Raw genomic sequence first — 23756 nt, forward strand, 5'->3', positions numbered from 1 at the left:
GCATCACAGGCTACTCAGGTCTCTCCATAGATACATCTCTACGTCTGTATCTGAGTCGTAGAGCAAAGAAAGCCACCCACTTTGGCACGGTCCACGGTTCTTAGGTGGCGATGGTAGGTCGAGGGGGGGGGGGGGGGGGTGTAATCGTTTTATCAAGTATCAACCACTTTTCCTAGAATATCAGAATAAACTAGAATATAAGAATAAAAGTAGTAGGTGAGTTTGGTGTGTGTGGGGGGGGGGGGAGGTGGCCGGGGGGGAGGGGGGCGACGGGCTGCATGGGGAGTCGAATGTAGTAAGCAGGTTCTGATGGATGCACGTTACAGTAGTTATAAAGAGATGAGGAGGCTTGTACAGTACAGACTGGCATACAGAGCTGCATCAGTCTCCGGACTGAAGACCATAACAATAGTTCCTTGATACATTTTTTGTTTATATCTTGTCGCATCAAAGGAAAAATGCTCTTGTACCACAAAGGACCTTTCTTTTTCAGCACAATACCTCAAAGCCTGCAGCGAGAAGGACCCAAACCCAAATGAATGTGCTCTGAAGAATGGTCGCGCTGCAATTCCCTATCTTGTAAAAGGTGAGTGTAATTGATTACATTTTTTAATATAACGATGAAAGAACAGTCTTCCTAAGTTTGTCTAAGGATATTGTGCCTTTTCTTCCATTGTTCTAAGCGGTTTCCCTATTTGCAAAAACTGCTCACTATGTTCGTGTCCTACAGTATGACATTCGACTTACAATGTATATCTTACCACGCTGATCGGCAGAAAATTAACTTGTGCTTAATAATATCTGTTTATAGTTTCTCAACAAGTCGTTACACAGAATACGACAAATGTTTGTAGGCGGTCTATTCTCTATTTCACTGAAATGAAATGAGAAACACAAATTGCTTGGTATGCAGCCTAAGCTCTCCCGTAATATTGTGTACGTGATGCAATGTGAAAAATACTTGCTCTTTGATTCTTTCCTACAGTTTTTACAGGTCTAACATCTTAGTACTTTCCGTGCTTAATACTGATATCTATAAATCTTCGTTGCATTTCCACATTAACTAATAAGGTTGGCAAGAACTCCGGAACAACGTTCCAAAATCATTATATCTGTAGTTTATAGATACTTTACCACACACTGACATTACAAGATTTTAGGACAATATTGACAATTCTACTTACTCGTCTCTAAGGAGAACTCTGACATAACCCGTTCCAGAATGATGGTTTTGTGGTTTACGCAAACATAACAAGCTGAATATTCGTTTTCAGGTTTGTTCCACTTCATATCAATGCACTTGATCCCCTCACTACACTGGTTTGCATAGACAATCTCCTCCTCCGTCCTCTCTCTCTCTCCCTGTCCTTCTCCCTCACTAGGTCGATTTCTTCCAACCTTCTTTGCGCGTCTTCTCTTCCCCTCCCCCCCCCCCCCCCCCACTCTCTGACCTTGAACCTTTTGTCATTGTACACAAAACCTTGAATCGAAAACTGAAGTCGATAGAAATGAGTACGTAAATCGGCTGGGATCGTTGGAATATGGGGGTATGAGAGCTGCTGGGTCGTGACGATAGCAGGTTCAGTGATTGTTTTCCATATTGTTTCAGTTTTCGAATGGGAAGCATTTCAAAGTTTCGGACGATTCGGAATCCGGGGTAGTGTTCTAAACGCAGTCCGATAAGCTATAAGTAAGACTTTCTTGCTTGCTGTTAAAAGCAACGGCAAGGCAGAAACCAAAACATCACATTATTGTCTATACAATTGTCTATACAAATATTATGTATATGGTCTGAGAATATACAAGGTTTTATAAAAAGGTACGGCCAAACTTTCAGGAAATATTTCTCACACACAAAGAAAGAAAATATGTTATGTGGACATGTGCCAGGAAACACTTACTTTCCATATTAGATCTCATTTTATTACTTTTCTTCAAATCACATTAATTATGGAATGGAAGCACACAGCAACAGAATGTACCAGCATGACTTCAAACACTTTGTTACAGGAAATGTTCAAAATGTCCTCCGTTAGCGAGGATATATGCATCCACCCTCCGTCGCATGGAGTCCCTGATGCGCTGATGCAGCCCTGGAGAATGGCGTGTTGTATCAAAGCCGTCCACAATACGAGTGCGAAGAGTCTCTACATTTGGTACCAGGGTTGCGTAGACAAGAGCTTTCAAATGCCCCCATAAATGAAAGTGAAGAGGTTTGGGGTCAGGAGAACGTGGAGGCAATGGAACTGGTCCGCCTCTACGAATCCATCGGTCAACCGAATCTGTTGTTGAGAAGCGTACGAACACTTCGACTGAAATGTGCAGGAGCTCCATCGTGCATGAACCACATGTTGTGTCGTACTTGTAAAGGCACATGTTCTAGCAGCACAGATAGAGTATCCTGTATAAAATCATGATAACGTGCTCCATTGAACGTAGGTGGAAGTACATGGGGCCCAATCGAGACATCACCAACAATGCCTGCCCAAACGTTCACAGAAAATCTGTGTTGAAGACGTGATTGCACAATTGCGTGCGGGTTCTCGTCACCCCACACATGTTGACAGTGAAAATTTACAATTTCATCACGTTGGAAGGAAGCTTCATCCGTAAAGAGAACATTTGCACTGAAATGAGGATTGACATTTTGTTGGATGAACCATTCGCGGATGTGTATCCGTGGAAGCCAGTCAGCTGCTGATAGTGCGTGCACACGCTGAACATGGTACCGAAACAAATGGTTCTCCCGAAGCACTCTCCATACAGTGGCGTGGTCAACGTTACCTTGTACAGCAGCAACTTCTCTGACGCTGACATTCGGGTTATCGTCAACTACACGAAGAATTGCCTCGTCCATTGCTGGTGTCTTCGTCGTTCTAGGTCTTCCCCAGTCGCGAGTCATAGGCTGAAATGTTCCGTACTCCCTAAGACGCCGATCAATTGCTTCGAACGTCTTCCTGTCGGGACACCTTCTTTCTGGAAGTCTGTCTCGATACAAACGTACCGCGCCATAGCTATTGCCCCGTGCTAATCCATACCTCAAATGGGCATCTGCCAACTCTGCATTTGTAAACATTGCAATGACTGCAAAACCACGCTGGTAATGAACACTAACCTGTTGATGCTACGTACTGATGTGCTTGATGCTAGTATTGTAGAGCAATGAGTCCCATGTCAACACAAGCACCGATGTCAACATTACCTTCCTTCAATTGGGCCAACTGGCGGTGAATCGAGGAAACAGTACATACTGACGAAACAAAAATGAGCTCCAACATGGAAATTAAGCGTTTCCGGACACTTGTATACATAACATCTTTTCTTTATTTGTGTGTGAGGAATGTTTCCTGAAAGTTTGGCCGTACCTTTTTGTAACACCCTATGTGTGTGTGTGTGTGTGTGTGTGTGTGTGTGAGAGAGAGAGAGAGAGAGAGAGAGAGACAGAGAGAGAGACAGAGAGATAGAGAGAGAGAGAGAGAGAGAGAGAGAGAGAGACAGAGAGAGAGAGCTTAATAAGAAACACGGTGACTGGAAGCAATCCAGAAAGTAACAGATTTACGAAATTTGATATTGGGACACAGTAGGGATCTGTGCATTCATAGTTACAATAAACGTAGTGAAATTTCTTGCTAAGTTTGTGTTTCCTTGCTCTGGCAGGTGATCCGAGCATCAGGCTTTTACCCATGGATCCGCAGCAGATTACGGAAATGGTGGTGGACGACAAAGGGCTCAAGTTCATCATGAGAGACATGGTCGTACTGGGACAAGCAAACGTACAGCTCCGAGATGTCAGGTACGACGTTGCCTGTTTAAAAGCAGAAAACCGAAATTAATATACTATGTGGATCATGACAAATTTTCAATGTGAGAAATTATGCTTCTCAGGACCATAGAGTTATCCTCTCTAATGGTTCAAAGGAAAATGATTCAATTTATTTCATGGCGGACAAAAGTTCTGCGACGCTATAAATAACCCATATCATAGAATTACAAAGAAAATCTATTAAAATTTTAAGACAGTAGAAACCAAAAAGTTTCCTCAAAAGTATTTTATGGAGATGCTTCGAATGACGTTTTATATAAGTGTAAAACTGGGACAATACAACACTAAAAATATTTCATATTTCAGACAGCACATTTCAGACAGTCTCAAAGGAAACAAGATTCGTATTTAATATTGCGTCTAGACGAGATCATTATTCATGGAATGCAGGGTAGCAGTAACACACTAAGTTCCACGGTTGCGTTAAGTATACATCATGTATGTTAGCTAGTTCAGATGTCTACACCAGTACCAGTCACTGTGTTGTTATGGTCTTCAGTCCAGAGACTTATTTGATGCAGCTCTCCATGCTACTTTATCCCGTGCAAGCTTCTCCATCTCTAAGTACTGCAAATCTACATCCCTCTGAATCTTGAAAGTCTCTTCGGGTTTGCTGCTGGATCCTAAAATCAACTTCACTCGATATTTCGGCGATCCAACTGGTATCCATCTTCAGGAAAATGCTGCTTCTGCTGATGAGTAACGCTGAGAACTGACGCCAGACTGCAAATCGACTTCCTATATAAGCCACCGTTCAGTACACGGCGCATGCGCCGCCCATCACGGTTGCTGCCTTCCAAGACAGGGAGCTGGCGCCGTCTTTAGTGGAACACTGCTGGCAACGATATATCGCACTCAGGGCCGCACCGTAAAACGTTCAATTTTGATTCGAGACAATACAGCATTCCACTTCTTGCTAAGAGAAGACCCATTGTATCTGTTCATTAAATTATCAGCCAACCTAATTTCAATCGCCTCTTTATAGACACTGTTCCAAAAACCGGACATGTTGGCAACTACCAGCGTTTCATCAATTTCATACTGTGTCCATCATTTAAGCAGTGTCCTGCTACTGCCGATTTTTCCGGCTGTTGTGGTCTCCTATGACGGCGATGTTCCACACACCTGTCATGCACTGTGCGAAAGATGATTTGGGGCTTAGGAAACACGATGTGTACAAAATTCCGTGCCAATGTAGGAAAGCTTACATTGGCCTTTCGATTCGCACAGTGCATGACAGTTGTGTGGAACATCGCCGTCATACGAGACCAGCTTTACCAGCTTTCAGCTGCGAAGCGCAAACAGCCGCAGTCGAAAACAGTAGTCGTCTACAGAGCTGAGGCAACACTGTGAGGTTGCCATAAGTCGTTCACAAAATCGCGTTACATTCTTAAGGTAGACTCGCGAAGCTGCCTTGTGCTTCCCACTGCAACTGTCGGGCATCAGCTTTCGCCGATTCCATTACAGCAACTTTTTATTCTTGGTATTGCCTTTCCCAGCTACTTCCCACACTTGAGTCCTCTTTGTACGATCTCGTGAACCAATCTGTAAAAAACGCAACCCTTATAAGACGTAGTCCATCTCTCTGTCTGTATGTCAGTCCGACTGTCAAGAACCCTTTTACTCCGATCCTCATAGACGTATCAAGTTCACATTTATGTCAAATATTAAAGTTTATTGTCCCTTGGCGGTGAAAGACGTTTAAGCTTCTAAGTCTATGCAGTCAATTTATGTCACATATTTTGATACTCGAAAACTCTCTCATCAAAACCTACACTCCTGGAAATTGAAATAAGAACACCGTGAATTCATTGTCCCAGGAAGGGGAAACTTTATTGACACATTCCTGGGGTCAGATACATCACATGATCACACTGACAGAACCACAGGCACATAGACACAGGCTACAGAGCATGCACAATGTCGGCACTAGTACAGTGTATATGGTAGAACGATGGGTTCGATGACGGTTTGGATATACCGTGCACTATTCAGTGTCCCCTCGACGATCACCAGAGGTGTACGGCCAGTGTAGGAGATCGCTCCCCACACCATGATGCCGGGTGTTGGCCCTGTGTGCCTCGGTCGTATGCAGTCCTGATTGTGGCGCTCACCTGCACGGCGCCAAACACGCATACGACCATCATTGGCACCAAGGCAGAAGCGACTCTCATCGCTGAAGACGACACGTCTCCATTCGTCCCTCCATTCACGCCTGTCGCGACACCACTAGAGGCGGGCTGCACGATGTTGGGGTGTGAGCGGAAGACGGCCTAACGGTGTGCGGGACCGTAGCCCAGCTTCATGGAGACGGTTGCGAATGGTCCTCGCCGATACCCCAGGAGCAACAGTGTCCCTAATTTGCTGGGAAGTGGCGGTGCGGTCCCCTACAGCACTGCGTAGGATCCTACGGTCTTGGCGTGCATCCGTGCGTCGCTGCGGTCCGGTCCCAGGTCGACGGGCACGTGCACCTTCCGCCGACCACTGGCGACAACATCGATGTACTGTGGAGACCTCACTCCCCACGTGTTGAGCAATTCGGCGGTACGTCCACCCGGCCTCCCGCATGTCCACTATACACCCTCGCTCAAAGTCCGTCAACTGCACATACGGTTCACGTCCACGCTGTCGCGGCATGCTACCAGTGTTAAAGACTGCGATGGAGCTCCGTATGCCACGGCAAACTGGCTGACACTGACGGCGGCGGTGCACAAATGCTGCGCAGCTAGCGCCATTTGACGGCCAACACCGCGGTTCCTGGTGTGTCCGCTGTGCCGTGCGTGTGATCATTGCTTGTACAGCCCTCTCGCGGTGTCCGGAGCAAGTATGGTGGGTCTGACACACCGGTGTCAATGTGTTCTTTTTTCCATTTCCAGGAGTGTACATACGACGATTCAGTGTTGTGACAATACCACCCACGGACAAACCGGAACCGCGGTGTAATTTCCTGGCGCTTATCCATGAATTGTGGTGCCCTGCCGCTAGTACAGCTATTTCGTTAGTTTATTCTGTAAAACGATTCCTTCGTCTCCGTTTGCCGGTCCGTACGCTGTCATCAGACATAAAGTCGTTCACAACAAATGAGAGAAGTCTTTCAATGGAAAACCTCGGCATACAAGGCAACAGAAGCCTCAACATTTCTCCTACATTCTCCGTAAATCAGGATCATCTTAGTTTCTTCTTCTGTGGCTGCAACATTCATCGTCCACTTGCACGTCTGTTCTCCAAATGACAGGTAGGTGTGCAGGCAGGAAACACTGTGCAAGTATTGTAATATTTAGAATCGCTATCTGTTTTATGACTGCAGGATACGTGAGGTCCGGTCCCAGTGCACTGCCTGTTATAATGCGTCATTCCTCGCTACACGACCACGGTGGCGCGTCGAGTTCGAAATAGCGGAGGAATACAACATGGCAAATGAGGTGCATGGAGTGTCCCACGTGTCATTGGATATTCAAGGGCCATTGAGTTAAAAGTAGTAAATCACTATTAGGTACCCGTTTGTAATGCTACGATTACAGCGAAACGAAGAAAATGGTTTAAACAAATGTCAATTTTGTTGTGGAATCGTAATATGCAATAAAAAACGGAGGTCCCACTGAAAATTTAAACGTTATCCCCTGTCACCGACGAACGAAGTCTGGTGGTTGGTCTAGTTGCATGACCCCCTCTAAGGCAAACAAACTGGAATTATAACGTCTTTGATCCGATCTATAGGTTTCGAGATATTTCAATGTCTTCATTTAAAATGAACACCCTAAACATTCTTTATAGCTCAACGTTTGCAATAGTTCATAGAATATACTGAGCAATGTAGTTACATATTAATTATGTGAGAAGTGATGAGGAGTATATCCTGTGTATTTAACAAGTTTTGAAATAGGATATAATCATATGCTCGGATTACCACTATATCTTGTGTTCCAGAGTGCTTTTCAAACAGAGACGCTTGGAGATGGACCTGTTTTTCCCTGTGCTGGACATGAGCTTCAATTACAACGTGTCTGGTAAGGTACTGGTGCTGCCACTGGATGGTTCGGGCACAGGCACAATGAAACTCGGTGAGTGGCGCTGGCAGTTCCGGTCGAGTAAGCGTACATGTAAGGTACACAGATACTGCGCAGGGAAATTATGCAATCTAGTGCATTAGAGGATACACACTGAGGTGACAAAAGTCAGCTGGCCGGTGTGGCCGAGCGGTTCACAGATACTGCGCTGGGAAATTCTGCAAGCTTGTGCATTAGAGGAAACACAATGAGGTGACAGAAGTCGTGGGAGAGCGATATGCACGTATTCAGATGGCGTAGTATTTGGTATACAAGCTGTAAACGTCAGTGAACTGGCGGAGCTGTAGTTTGTATTCAGGTGATTCATGTGAAAGGGTCTCGGACGGGAATTAACAGACTTAAAATGCGGGATCGTAGGTAACCGTATGCACTAAAAGTAAATCACAGTTATCAGATGCTAATACCAAGTGAATCTGATAGTCACACCCCCATTTCTACATGACGTGTTTCAAAAAATGCGTGTTAAATCGATCTGTTCTAAGTTTGAAAGATTCTTGTACAGAACTACACACTAACGTAAACGTAGAGTTCTTCTGTTACCCCAAGCGTCCATCTTCCACTCATAGTATTAAGAGTTACCTACTACTCTCTGGGAAAGAGCAGCAAGTAATGTGTAGTATTATTCCTAGCTGCTCCGCTGAAATACATTTTTGTCTAGCAAAGGTTTTCTTTATGAAAAGCTTCAGTTTATCAGGCTCATTGTTACGGGCAAAGTGATGTAAATTATGACGAAGTACCTAATCATAAAATTTCACATTAAAATTTGAAGGGTACCTAAAAAATCTATGTCGGACATTCATGTTCGGACGAAGCAGTGAGAGCTCATAGCGGAGTGCTAAATTCGTGAGTGTGGCATTTCCAATACTGTGGCTTTAAAAAGCACGCTCATTTTGCACTTTCGTGGTAATAGACCTTGAATTTTTACCTACAGTATCAAAAACACTCATTATAGGTTTCAGCGTAACAAAGAACTAGAAAAATGTAACTCGCCGACAGATATAAAGCAAAATCACCATTTTCAGGCACTCATGGTTTTGTTTTAAGGACGAAACATTGCGTTCTGGCTCTGTGGCGACCTGAAGCAATTGAATGCCAGGAAAATACGAAACTGGCTGCGGGTTACAGACTTCAACAGACAACATGCAGCAGTAGTGCTGGACAACTTTAAATTAACTCGGAGTCACCACCTTCAGTTACACTTGCAGAGAACCATTAAGGAAATGTAATCCATCAGACAAATAATCGGACAAAGGGAGCAGGGAGCACAAATTATCAAGTTAGGGGCAAAATTCGTCAAGTATGAGGGGAGGTGCTTTCATTCCTGTAATACCAGACGTAATTATCTGACAAAATCGAAGCAGTGGCAATTAGAATTAATATTGACACCAAGACTAAGTTCTGTCGAAGATGACGGGCATGGAAAAAATATGAGACAGTTTCTACAACAGGTATGTCAGAAACGGATACAACTACTCAGGAAATCGAGGGCCGGGCTGACAAGTCGCAAAAAATCGCGACAAAGAAGAGGCCTAAACGTGTCTCCTAGAAAGCTATTGACATCTCTAATGCGGTACTGAGCGATATCGATAACTGCTTCCGGGAGACCAAAAGCAGAATTACTATTAACCACACAAGCGGAAGCTCAGGCCACCTACACAGACGGTTCAAACAGGGGTGCCCTTTGCCACGTTGTGTGCCATTTCGTCGGAAGCCCTTTCCTCTTGAATTTCATATTACCGCATCTTAGTTTTCGCTATTCACTTACAGTGGTACAAGTCAACATAGATAACGTAAACATTGTCATTAAATGGTAAAAGTCAACACAGATAACGTAAAATTGTCATTAATAACCAAGGCGAAATGTCCTCAGACTTCAAGAAGAATATAATAATTCCAATCCCAAAGAAAGCAGAAGTTGTCAGATGTGAAAATTACAGAACTATCAGTTTAATAAGTCACAGCTGCAAAATACTAACGAGAATTCTTTACAGACGAATGGAAAAACTGGTAGAAGCCGACCTCGGGGAAGATCAGTTTGGATTCCGTAGAAATATTGGAACACGTGAGGCAATACTGACCCTACGACTTATATTAGAAGAAAGATTAAGGAAAGGCAAACCTACGTTTCTAGCATTTGTAGCCTTAGAGAAAGCTTTTGACAATTTTAACTGGAATACACTCTTTTAAATTCTGAAGGTGGCAGGGGTAAAATACAGGGAGCGAAAGGCTATTTACAATTTGTACAGAAACCAGATGGCAGTTATAAGAGTCGAGGGGTATGAAAGGGAATCAGTGGTTGGAAAGGGAGTGAGACAGGGTTGTAGCCTATGCCCGATGTTATTCAATCTGTATATTGAGCAAGCAATAAAGGAAACAAAAGAGAAGTTCGGAGTAGGTATTAAAATCCACGGAGAAGAAATAAAAACTTTGAGGTTCGCCGATGACATTGTAATTCTGTCAGAGACAGCAAAGGACCTGGATGAGCAGTTGAACGGAACGGACAGTGTCTTGAAAGGAGGATATAAGGTGAACATCAACAAAAGCAAAACGAGGATAATGGAATGTAGTCGAATTACGTCGGGTGATGCCGAGGGAATTGGATTAGGGAATGAGACACCTAAAGTAGTAAAGGAGTTTTGCTATTTGGGGAGCAAAATAACTGATGATGGTCGAATTAGAGAGGATATAAAATGTAGACTAGCAATGGCAAGGGAAGCGTTTCTGAAGAACAAAAATTTGTTAACATCAAGTATAGATTTAAATGTCAGGAAGTCGTTTCTGAAAGTATTTGTATGGAGTGTAGCCATGTATGGAAGTGAAACGTGGACGATAAGTAGTTTAGACAAGAAGAGAATAGAAGATTTCGATATGTGGTGGTACAGAAGAATGCTGAAGATTAGATGGGTGGATCACATAACTAATGAGGAGGTGCTGAATAGAACTGGGGAAAAGAGAAATTTGTGGCATAACTTGACTAGAAGAAGGGGTCAGTTGGTAGGGCATATTCTGAGGCATTAAAGGGATCACCAATTTCGTATTGGAAGGCAGCGTGGAGGGTAAAAATCGTAGAGGGAGACCAAGAGATGAATACACTAAGCAGATTCAGAAGGATGTAGGCTGCAGTAGGTACTGGGAGATAAAGAAGCTTGCACAGGATAGAGTAGCATGGGAACTGCATCAAACCAGTCTCAGGACTGAAGACCGCAACAACAACAACGGTCAGATTAAACACAATGATTAGAAATTTACCATATCAAAATTAGTATGTTTTGTATTTCGCCCACTCGTCTAATTTAGAGTGCCTAGGAAGCTGTCTTCTCGGATCACTGGATAAGAATTCAAGCAAATCGTATTAATGGAGTTTATTCAATAAGTTAAACTGACAATACTTGCACATGGCGACTCTCAAATAATCAATGTCCTTCGGTATATACAATTTGATTGCAAGTAAAACTATATAGATAATAAGTCACAGCTGTAGCGTTTGTATGACGGCTGGTTTTCCACTCCGGCAGCGGGTAGGCGGAGCGGCGCTTATATTTCCGTTGTGTAGAGGCCGCTCCTGTCTTGATTCGTCCTACAGAGCGTATTGTTGGCTGACGTCGTCTCACAGCCCTCTCTGCATTTCCGTTCTTTATCGTCGTGCTAGCGCTTGTTACGCTGGAATAATATGAGCGTACAGTCCTATAAATCAGCAATAGCTATGGTGGATAGATGAAAGAAAGCAACTAGGAATGAGGACTACGACAAACATAATAACACTAGTTCAGCTAACAGGAGGCACAAAGCCAACTTAGTTTGGACACTCTTAGAGAGCAGTAGACGAGATCAATCGACAAGCTACAAGCAGCATTCGTGTGCGAAATTTAAGAAAGAAAGTAACCTTCGCATGATGTGTCACTGACAAGTAGCTTAGCTAAACTGACCTGGGACCATACATAGAAAAGACAGATACAGTATAGAACAGTACAGATGGTAACTGAAAGGAATGCTCAATGAACCGAACAGAAATGGCACTTTTATTCAGAGACAGTAATTGCAGTCAGTCACTGCGCCCAACGATCGTCTCCTGGATATCGCAAAAGGAAGGACATAGTTCTTAATCGGGTGTACTGTCGTCACGGACGGCAGTGCATTGTACGCGAGTTGTTGTGGTAGAGCGCTCCATTTCTCACCAACGCTTCTCAACTGCTGACTGGTCGCTGGTGCATGTGGATCTGTTGCATTACGCTTCCCCAACGCATCCCATACTTGATAGATTGGAATTAAGTCGGGGGAACTGGCAGGCCAGACAATTTACCCCATATCCCTTCGTTCCAAGAACTCCTCTACTGCGCTGTTCAATGCGATCGCAAACTGACATCCACAAAAGAGCAGCACGTATATACAGAAGCAGTTGGGGAAGGATTGCAGTGTCACAATAACGATGACGGATGAGTATGCTGTGTTCAAAGATTTGGAGATCAGTAACCGATACATCATTCTCCCAACACAACACCTGAACCACCAAAACCGTCATATTCGACAACGCTGGACCTACCCTCACATGGCGAGAGCTAGAATCATGTAATGCACTCAGGAATAATGTCAAACATGGAACTGTGCAGGTAGAGCAACCCATGGAATGATAGGATATTTGGCAATGAACTGGCCCGTGCTTTCCCCCGAATTACTTAGTATCGAGCAAGTGTAGGATGAGATAGGGAGACGTGTAGCAGCATGCCCACGTGCACCGTCTCTCCAGCAATTGTGAACGGCCCTGGTGAAGGAATGGAAAAATTTGGAAATTTGCGGTAAGTTCCTATGGGACCAAACTGCTAAGGTCATCGATCCCTAGGCTTACACACTACTTAATCTAACTTAAACTAACTAGGCTAAGGACAACACATATACCAATGCCCGAGGGAGGACCCGAGCCTCCGACGTGGATAGGGGCGCGAACCGTGGCAAGGCGCCCTAGGCAGCATGGCTGGAGGAATGGAACGCCCAACCGCAAGGACAACTTATCAACTTTCTGATCAGCATGGGCCCACATTGCTCAGTATGAGTTGCCATCTGTGGTCATTATAAACGCTAATAAGCGAAGTCACGCTCTTTGTAATGTCCAGAGAACCATTGCGACGACTTCACTGTAATTATTGCCTGTGACTAAAAGTGTCACTTCTGTTCTCTTCATTGGGTATTTCTTTCAGTTAGCTTCAGGACCATACTGTAGCCGTTCTTCCTGTGTATGGTGCAGGTTTCTTCTACCTGTGTTACTTGGCAATGATATACTGTGCGGAAGTTACTTTCATCCTTAAGTTTCTTAACTGCTCTGTACAGTCAAAGTTACATCAAATTGCGGCTGCACTTCCTCCACCGAAGGTTAATGACAATAAGTATCATACCGACTGTGGTCTGGCACATCACATTTGCAGGGGTCCCCTTCATCGTAACTGACCTTCCCATAAAGAGTTGAGGTTTAAGTTGCCTAAATGGTGAACTTCGTCGCAAGTCTTACCTCTATTTTGTGCCATTTATTCGCCAAGTAGCTTACAGCAACCCTTGGAAGTGTCATTACACACTCCTGGAAATGGAAAAAAGAACACCTTGACGACGGTGTGTCAGACCCACCATACTTGCCCCGGAAACTGCGAGAGGGCTGTACAAGCAATGATCACACTCACGGCACAGCGGACACACCAGGAACCGCGGTGTTGCCCGTCGAATGGCGCTAGCTGCGCAGCATTTGTGCACCGCCGCCGTCAGTGTCAGCCAGTTTGCCGTGGCATACGGAGCTCCATCGCAGTCTTTAACACTGGTAGCATGCCGCGACAGCGTGGACGTGAACCGTATGTGCAGTTGACGGACTTTGAGCGAGGGCGTATAGTGGGTATGCGGGAGGCCGAGTAGACGTACCGCCGAATTGCTCAACACGTGGGGCGTGAGGTCTCCACAGTACATCGATGTTGTCGCCAGTGGTCGGCGGAAGGTGCATGTGTCCGTCGACATGGGACCGGACCGCAGCGACGCACGGATGCACGCCAATACCGTAGGATCCTACGCAATGCCGTAGGGGACCGCACCGCCACTTCCCAGCAAATTAGGGACACTGTTGCTCCTGGGGTATCGGCGAGGACCATTCGCAACCGTCTCCATGAAGCTGGGCTACGGTCCCGCACACCGTTAGGCCGTCTTCCGCTCACGCCCCAACATCGTGCAGCCCGCCTCCAGTGGTGTCGCGACAGACGTGAATGGAGGGACGAATGGAGACGTGCCGTCTTCAGCGATGAGAGTCGCTTCTGCCTTGGTGCCAATGGTGGTCGTATGCGTGTTTGGCGCCGTGCAGGTGAGCGCCACAATCAGGACTGCATACGACCGAGGCACACAGGGCCAACACCCGGCATCATGGTGTGGGGAGCGATTTCCTACACTTGTCGTACACCTCTGGTGATCGTCGAGGGGACACTGAATAGTGCACGGTACATCTAAACCGTCATTGAACACATCGTTCTACCATTCCTAGACCGGCAAAGGAACTTGCTGTTCGAACAGGACAATGCACGTCCGCATGTATCGTGCCACCCAACGTGCTCTAGAAGGTGTAAGTCAACTACCCTGGCCAGCAAGATCTCCGGATCTGTCCCCCATGGAGCATGTTTGGGACTGGATGAAGCGTCGTCTCACGCGGTCTGCATGTCCAGCACGAATGCTGGTCCAACTGAGGCGCCAGGTGGAAATGGCATGGCAAGCCGTTCCACAGGACTACATCCAGCATCTCTACGATCGTCTTCATGGGAGAATAGCAGCCTGCATTGCTGCGAAAGGTGGATATACACTGTACTAGTGCCGACATTGTGCATGCTCTGTTGCCTGTGTCTATGTGCCTGTGGTTCTGTCAGTGTGATCATGTGATGTATCTGACCCCAGGAATGTGTCAATAAAGTTTCCCCTTCCTGGGACAATGAATTCACGGTGTTCTTATTTCAATTTCCAGGAGTGTATATAAGGAGGTTCCATTAAGCGTTCTAATATTGATTGTAGCTGTTAAGGATTTGAACCCTATGGACTAAGGCAGCTCTGGTCTTAGAATAATGATGCCACCACATCGACGAATCATAAAATAATCATCACGAAACTGAGAAAGTATCTCGAAGAACAGGCACGTTTGGATACTTCAGCCTAATGTGGAATCTTTGACAGGAAACTTGGCGGCTCGCCAACTGCCGCTGAGACTGACTCATTCACTTTAGATGCCAATAATATAGACCACACCTAATTCCGGTCATCTGCACAATCTTGGAACGCTGTAGGGTACGTAAGTTTCTGAAGGAAGTGCTGTTTCCTCTAGGGCTGTGGTACTGTTTTATCTGCTTGTGGACCCGGTGGTAATTGTCGCGCAATGTACAAGTAAACACGAGTTCGAGTCTACCCGTTCCTTTATTTTTCAAACTACATTTCGCGTATTTGTTGCGACTATCAGTCTGATGGGACGTCAAGAATAATTTGCATCTCTTTCAAACCACCCAGCGATAGAAAAACATTTTGGAAAATTTGTGGCACGTTTCTGCTCTCACATAGGCAAGCATGAAGTGGTTTATTGTTGTAGCTTGATTTTCCACGAGAAATAACTTCGATGAAACGAGTGATCATAGTGCAGTAACACAACACGTGTAGGCTGCTATGACTGTATTTATTAATTGCCATTTTTTAATTTGAAGTTCTAGTATTCAGATTTTTTTTGATTTTGCTTACTTGATGTTGCGAATGGCGTTCAATTGTTGCCAAATAGCTGTAAGTTGGAAAAGTCTAACATTAGCGACATATTGTTTGCTTTGGGTTTAATAGAGTCGTGAAGGTAGTTGAGGCAGCTCTAAACACTTATATCCTGTGTGGGGCAAGTGCTATGAAGCAAATCACTTTAGAAAAGTATTTTCCTTTTCACAGAAAGATTGTTATGGCATGAATGATTTCCTACATCAGTAAACCTTGGTAACTGATGTGATGAACTGCGACATTTAACCTTAGTGAGACAGTTTCAACCAATAAGTAAAGTTTAGCATGCTCTAATTCTTGATAACAAAAGTTGGAGGGATGACTGTTACTGAGTTTTTGTTTCAATGTCACCGATTCGTTCGTCAAGAATCCCTAAGTGTTATTGTTACTGGTCACGAATTATGATGCTTCTTGCTATCTTCTCAAAAAGATTAATTAACGGCTGACCCTTAACAAAAGATCATCTTGGGCAAAGGGCAGTGAGAACGGATATTTTGCATCGCCTGAGGTGCCAAGCTGACAGGCGCGTCTGGTGCACCCAAGTGCAAGATTTGTATGCTGTGTGTACCGTACGTAATAGTGAAAACTGACATGGGTGAACGCGTGTGAAGGAAAAAGGGGCACAAAATGATGAGTAACGTTCACGAACCAAACCTTGCGTACTGCAGTTGGTATTTGCTGCAGCTATGGAACAATATACAGTGTCTAAGGAACGACCAACAAACCTGCATCAAGAGTTGCTTTCGCAAGATAACCTTTGCATGCTCTCAGCTGATATCATGAAAAAACTATCCACGAGTTTGTTTCGAATGTCATCCCTCTCGCACTTATTCTTCCGATCCTGAGTCCTCAGATGCTTACCTCCCCAATACTTACCGAATAACCGCATAGAAAATTCCTCTCTGGGCCAAAAAATACTTCAGACCTGTCTTGATGACACAGTTAACTCCGAACCATTAGTATTCCGCAGCCATGGGATCAGTAAACTACCTCAACATTGTCGCCAGCCTGTTTTAAATAATCGGACACAACATATTGTTGATTAATTTCTCTCGTATGTATTATTGCTGTGTCCAATAAACTAATGGAAAACGCAGTTGATACATGTACTATACTAAGATAAATGAATTACGGTTTACCACGATAACATGAACACGAAAGTCTATTTTAATAATACATAAAATATAAGATAAGGGAGCCTAAATACACAGAAATTCGCATGATATTACACAGTTCGGACTTTGAAAAACTTTTGCTTACGTGCTTTTCTCTGTCATACTCATATAGTATGAAAATGTCGCAGTTGGATTAGACATAAAGGAACCCTTTTAATAGGCTACTTAATATCACAATTTCATAATTGTGTTCTCGCAAAAGCCAAAATCTATTCCATTTCTAGTCGTGTGAATGACCAATGATGTTTTGTTACTTACTTAATTTGAGAAAGACGAAGCCTTAATTTGGTAACATACTAAGTACACAATTATTGCCATGTGGCCTATGACTCTGGTATTTTGGATTTTCAATCTTGTTGTTGTGGTCTTCAGTCCTGAGACTGGTTTGATGGAGCTCTCCATGCTACTCTATCCTGTGCAAGCTTCTTCATCTCCCAGTACCTACTGCAGCCTACATCCTCCTGAATCTGGTTAGTGTATTCATCTCTTGGTCTCACTCTACGATTTTTACCCTCCACGCTGCCCTCCAATGCTAAATCTGTGATCCCTTGATGCCTCAAAACATGTCCTACCATCCGGTCCCTTCTTTTTGTCAAGTTGTTCCACAAACTTCTCTTCTCCCCATTTCTATTCAATACCTCCTCATTAGTTACGTGATCTACCCATCTAATCTTCAGCATTCTTCTGTAGCACCACATTGCGAAAGCTTCTACTCCCTTCTTGTCCAAACTATTTACCATCCATCTCAAAGTTTTTATTTCTTTTCCATGAATTTTAATACCTACTCAGAATTTTTCTTTTGTTTCCTTTACTGCTTGCTCAATATACAGATTGAATAACGTTGGGAATAGGCTACAAACCTGTCTCACTCCCTTCCCAAACACTGCTTCCCTTTCATGCCCCTCGACTCTTATAACTGCCAACTGGCTTCTGTACAAATTGTAAATAGCCTTTCGCTCCCTGTATTTTACCCCTGCCACCTTCAGAATTTGAAAGAGAGTATTCCATTTAACATTGTCCAAAGCTTTCTCTAAGTCTACAAATGCCAGAAACGTAGGTTTGCCTTTTCGTAATGTAGCTTCTAAGATAAGCCGTAGGGTCAGTATTGCCTCACGTGTTCCAACATTTCTACAGAATCCAAACTGATCTTCCCCGAGGTCGGCTTCTACCAGTTTTTCCATTCGTCTGTAAAGAACTCGCGTTAGTATTTTACAGCTGTGACTTATTAAACTGATAGTTCGGTAATTTTCACATCTGTCAACACCTGCTTTCTTTGGGATTTGAATTATTACATTCTTCTTGAAGTCTGAGGGTATTTCGCCTGTCTCACACATCTTGCTCACCAGATGGTAGAGTTTTGTAAGGACTGGCTCTCCCAAGGCGGTCAGTAGTTCCAATAGAATGTTGTCCACTCCAGGGGCCTTGTTGCGACTCAGGTGTTTCAGTGCTCTGTCAAACTCTTCACGCAGTATCGTATCTCCCATTTCATCTTCATCTACATCCTCTTCCATTTCCATAATATTGTCTTCAAGTACATCGCCCTTGTATAGACCCTCTATATACTCCTTCCACCTTTCTGCTTTCCCTCCTTTGCTTAGAACTGGGTTTCCATCTGAGCTCTTGATGTTCATACAAGTGGTTCTCTCATCTCCAAAGGTCTCTTTAATTTTCCTTTAGGCAGTATCTATCTCACCCCTAGTGAGATAAACCTCTACGTCCTTACATTTGTCCTCTAGCCATCCCTGCTTAGTCATTTTGCACTTCCTGTCGATTTCATTTTTGAGTCGTTTGTATTCCTTTTCGCCTACTTCATTTACTGTATTTTTATATTTTCTCCTTTCATCAATTAAATTCAATATTTCTTCTGTTACCCAAGGATTTCTACTAGCCCTCGTCTTTTTACCTACTTTCAATCTTAAGCATACTGAAAACTATAAATCTCATTAAATATTAGGATAACGTACAGTGGCTGCACTGTAAAAATTGAAGGTGGGCAACACATCTTTTAATCACTGCAAACTTATAAGGTGGCTTTCTGGAGAATGTCATTTGTATTATTCCGAAAACACAGGAAAACATATGAAAAGACAACACATTGATGCAAAATTATGAACATTCGCAGAGACTTATAAGCTACCACTAACAAAGTAACAGTAGCAAAGTCTACTGTGCAAGAAAACCGTACGAATGGCGCGGAAAAAAAAAAAACAGCGAATGTGTGCAGTGCAAGCTCGATTTGAGCTTCTGCTAACGTAAAAAGGGAACCAGTTGCCATCAGAACATGGTAGACGGGAACAACGCTGACACTAATGTAACAATATTACATGGCAATTCTCAATAACAGAATTGATGATGTTTGAGTGTAACAATATTTATACCGTTTGATTTTTGATGCCTTTAATCAGAAAACGCTAGAGTTTTGAACCTTGCATATTGAATGCATCTGCCTCACGTAGATTAATTAGTCACATTTTATCGCATGACTTATCAACAATTCCTGAATTTGGAAAATTAGTCATTCCATAACAATTTTTCTTGGAAAACGAAAACTCTTTCTTTGACGTGATTTTTCGATGGCACTTGGCCCAATCATTATTTAAATTTTTAATGTTTCGAGCTGCTACCACAACTTTTATCTCTCTATTAAACCTAAAGCAAAATGTATGTAGTTAAGATTAGAACTCCATCCGCTTGCAAATTTGTATTACAACGCTCAAAAAAACATTGTTTGGATTACAGTATGCAAAGTCCAATACGTAAGAGTAAGATAAACATTAGCACTCAAGGTAAAGAAGATAGCCAATAAATACGCTCACAGCAACGCATGCGCGTTGTGTCAGTGCAACTGTGTTCGTTCGTTATATAGAAGTTATTTCACGGAGGACATCAAACCGTAGTAATAAACAATTTCATGCTGATGTCAGAACTTCGGTGGCAATGTGATTTGTCTCTTTAAAGTCAGTACCGCCATTAGACTGTTGTTTATTTGCACTTTCACATTTACACTTACACGATCATGATTTTGGCTTCAAAGTGCCATTATCAAGTGTTTTAAGTGGTATAACTCGTCCGGTGCCTAAGATGGCATACTCTCGTATTTAAAGTACACTATTAAAATCATTGTCTAAGGGTCGCTATTTCTGTTAAACCCTACTGCTTTTGTTTCATCACTGAGTATACCATCTTGAGTCAAGATGGTCTTGGTTCCACTGAAGCTGATCCAACTAATCACTGGTGAATTGCTTGAAAGAATCGAACATGTCGATTTCTTACCGTTATTGATGTCATGTAATATTATGTAAGGAAAACTTTTGAAACGTTACAACACTTATATATACTTATACATACCCTTTCAGCTTTTATATATATATATATATATATATATATATATATATATATATATATATATATATATATATATATATACTCCTGGAAATTGAAATAAGATCACCGTGAATTCATTGTCCCAGGAAGGGGAAACTTTATTGACACATTCCTGGGGTCAGACACATCACATGATCACACTGACAGAACCACAGGCACATAGACACAGGCAACAGAGCATGCACAATGTCGGCACTAGTACAGTGTATATCCACCTTTCGCAGCAATGCAGGCTGCTATTCTCCCATGGAGACGATCGTAGAGATGCTGGATGTAGTCCTGTGGAACGGCTTGCCATGCCATTTCCACCTGGCGCCTCAGTTGGACCAGCGTTCGTGCTGGACGTGCAGACCGCGTGAGACGACGCTTCATCCAGTCACAAATATGCTCCATGGGGGACAGATCCGGAGATCTTGCTGGCCAGGGTAGTTGACTTACACCTTCTAGAGCACGTTGGGTGGCACGGGACACATGCGGACGTGCATTGTCCTGTTGGAACAACAAGTTCCCTTGCCGGTCTAGGAATGGTAGAACGATGGGTTCAATGACGGTTTGGATGTACCGTGCACTATTCAGTGTCCCCTCGACGATCACCAGAGGTGTACGGCCAGTGTAGGAGATCGCTCCCCACACCATGATGCCGGCTGTTGGCCCTGTGTGCCTCGGTCGTATGCAGTCCTGATTGTGGCGCTCACCTGCACGGCGCCAAACACGCATACGACCATCATTTGCACCAAGGCAGAAGCGACTCTCATCGCTGAAGACGACACGTCTCCATTCGTCCCTCCATTGACGCCTGTCGCGACACCACTGGAGGCGGGCTGTACGATGTTGGGGCGTGAGCGGAAGACGGCCTAACGGTGTGCGGGACCGTAGCCCAGCTTCATGGAGACGGTTGCTAATGGTCCTCGCCGATATCCCAGGAGCAACAGTGACCCTAATTCCTGGGAAGTGGCGGTGCGGTCCCCTACAGCACTGCGTAGGATCCTACGGTCTTGGCGTGCATCCGTGCGTCGCTGCGGTCCGGTCCCAGGTCGACGGGCACGTGCACCTTCCGCCGACTACTGGCGACAACATCGATGTACTGTGGAGACCTCACGCCCCACGTGCTGAGCAATTCGACGGTACGTCCACCCGGCCTCCCGCATGCCCACTATACGCCCTCGCTCAAAGTCCGTCAACTGCACATACGGTTCACGTCCACGCTGTCGCGGCATGCTACCAGTGTTAAAAACTGCGATGGAGCTCCGTATGCCACGGCAAACTGGCTGACACTGACGGCGGCGGTGCACAAATGCTGCGCAGCTAGCGCCATTCGACGGCCAACACCGCGGTTCCTGGTGTGTCCGCTGTGCCGTGCGTGTGATCATTGCTTGTACAGCCCTCTCGCAGTGTCCGGAGCAAGTATGGTGGGTGTGACACACCGGTGTCAATGTGTTCTTTTTTCCATTTCCAGGAGTATATATATATATATATATATATATATATATATATATATATATATATCCCCCATGAACCACGGACCTTGCCGTTGGTGGGGAGGCTTGCGTGCCTCAGCGATACAGATGGCCGTACCGTAGGTGCAACCACAACGGAGGGGTATCTGTTGAGAGGCCAGACAAACGTGTGGTTCCTGAAAAGGGGCAGCAGCCTTTTCAGTAGTTGCAGGGGCAACAGTCTGGATGATTGACAGATCTGGCCTTGCAACATTAACCAAAACGGCCTTGCTGTGCTGGTACTGCGAACGGCTGAAAGCAAGAGGAAACTACAGCCGTAATTTTTCCCGAGGACATGCAGCTTTACTGTATGATTAAATGATGATGGCATCCTCTTGGTTAAAATATTCCGGAGGTAAAATAGTCCCCCATTCGGATCTCCGGGCGGGGACTACTCAGAAGGATGTCGTTATCAGGAGAAAGAAAACTGGCGTTCTACGGATCGGAGCGTGGAATGTCAGATCCCTTAATCGGGCAGGTAGGTTAGAAAATTTAAAAAGGGAAATGGATAGGTTAAAGTTAGATATAGTGGGAATTAGTGAAGTTCGGTGGCAGGAGGAACAAGACTTCTGGTCAGGTGACTACAGGGTTATAAACACACAATCAAGTAGGGGTAATGCAGGAGTAGGTTTAATAATGAATAGGAAAATAGGAATGCGGGTAAGCTACTACAAACAGCATAGTGAACGCATTATTGTGGCCAAGATAGATACAAAGCCCACACCTACTACAGTAGTACAAGTTTATATGCCAACTAGCTCTGCAGATGATGAAGAAATTGAAGAAATGTACGATCAAATAAAAGAAATTATTCAGATAGTGAAGGGAGACGAAAATTTAATAGTAATGGGTGACTGGAATTCGAGTGTAGGAAAAGGGAGAGAAGGAAACATAGTAGGTGAATATGGATTGGGGCTAAGAAATGAAAGAGGAAGCCGCCTAGTAGAATTTTGCACAGAGCACAACTTAATCATAGCTAACACTTGGTTTAAGAATCATGAAAGAAGGTTGTATACGTGGAAGAACCCTGGAGATACTAAAAGGTATCAGATAGATTATATAATGGTAAGACAGAGATTTAGGAACCAGGTTTTAAATTGTAAGACATTTCCAGGGGCAGATGTGGACTCTGACCACAATCTATTGGTTATGACCTGTAGATTAAAACTGAAGAAACTGCAAAAATGTGGGAAATTAAGGAGATGGGACCTGGATAAACTGAAACAACCAGAGGTTGTACAGAGTTTCAGGGAGAGCATAAGGGAACAATTGACAGGAATAGGGGAAAGAAATACAGTAGAAGAAGAATGGGTAGCTCTGAGGGATGTAGTAGTGAAGGCAGCAGAGGATAAAGTAGGTACAAAGACGAGGGCTGCTAGAAATCCTTGGGTAACAGAAGAAATATTGAATTTAATTGATGAAAGGAGAAAATATAAAAATGCAGTAAATGAAGCAGGCAAAAAGGAATACAAACGTCTCAAAAATGAGATCGACAGGAAGTGCAAAATGGCTAAACAGGGATGGCTAGAGGACAAATGTAAGGATGTAGAAGCTTATCTCACTAGGGGTAAGATAGATACTGCCTACAGGAAGATTAAAGAGACCTTTGGAGAGAAGAGAACCAAGTGTATGAATATCAAGAGCTCAGATGGCAGCCCACTTCTAAGCAAAGAAGGGAAGGCAGAAAGGTGGAAGGAGTATATAGAAGGTTTATACAAGGGTGATGTACTTGAGGACAATATTATGGAAATGGAAGAGGATGTAGATGAAGACGAAATGGGAGATACGATACTGCGTGAAGAGTTTGACAGAGCACTGAAAGACAAGAGTCGAAACAAGGCCCCCGGAGCAGACAACATTCCATTAGAACTACTGACGGCCTTGGGACAACCAGTCCTGAGAAAACTCTACCAGCTGGTGAGCAAGATGTATGAGACAGGTGAAATACCCTCAGACTTCAAGAAGAATATAATAATTCCAATCCCAAAGAAAGCAGGTGCTGACAGATGTGAAAATTACCGAACTATCAGTTTAATAAGCCACGGCTGCAAAATAC

General features: G+C 44.1%; 1 protein-coding gene across 1 annotated transcript in view; it reads left to right on the forward strand.

Annotated features, from left to right (window-relative positions):
• LOC126337052 (protein takeout-like) overlaps nucleotides 1-23756 on the forward strand; it is a 60405-nt gene that overhangs the window by 30457 nt on the left and 6192 nt on the right. Inside the window, exons 2-4 of the mRNA XM_050001379.1 lie at nucleotides 494-586; nucleotides 3658-3793; nucleotides 7751-7884. Coding sequence (XP_049857336.1) covers nucleotides 494-586; nucleotides 3658-3793; nucleotides 7751-7884 — 363 coding nt within the window. The remainder of the gene's footprint in view (nucleotides 1-493; nucleotides 587-3657; nucleotides 3794-7750; nucleotides 7885-23756) is intronic.

Source organism: Schistocerca gregaria, chromosome 2 (genome assembly GCF_023897955.1).
Source record: "Schistocerca gregaria isolate iqSchGreg1 chromosome 2, iqSchGreg1.2, whole genome shotgun sequence".
Taxonomy (NCBI): Eukaryota; Metazoa; Arthropoda; class Insecta; order Orthoptera; family Acrididae; genus Schistocerca; species Schistocerca gregaria.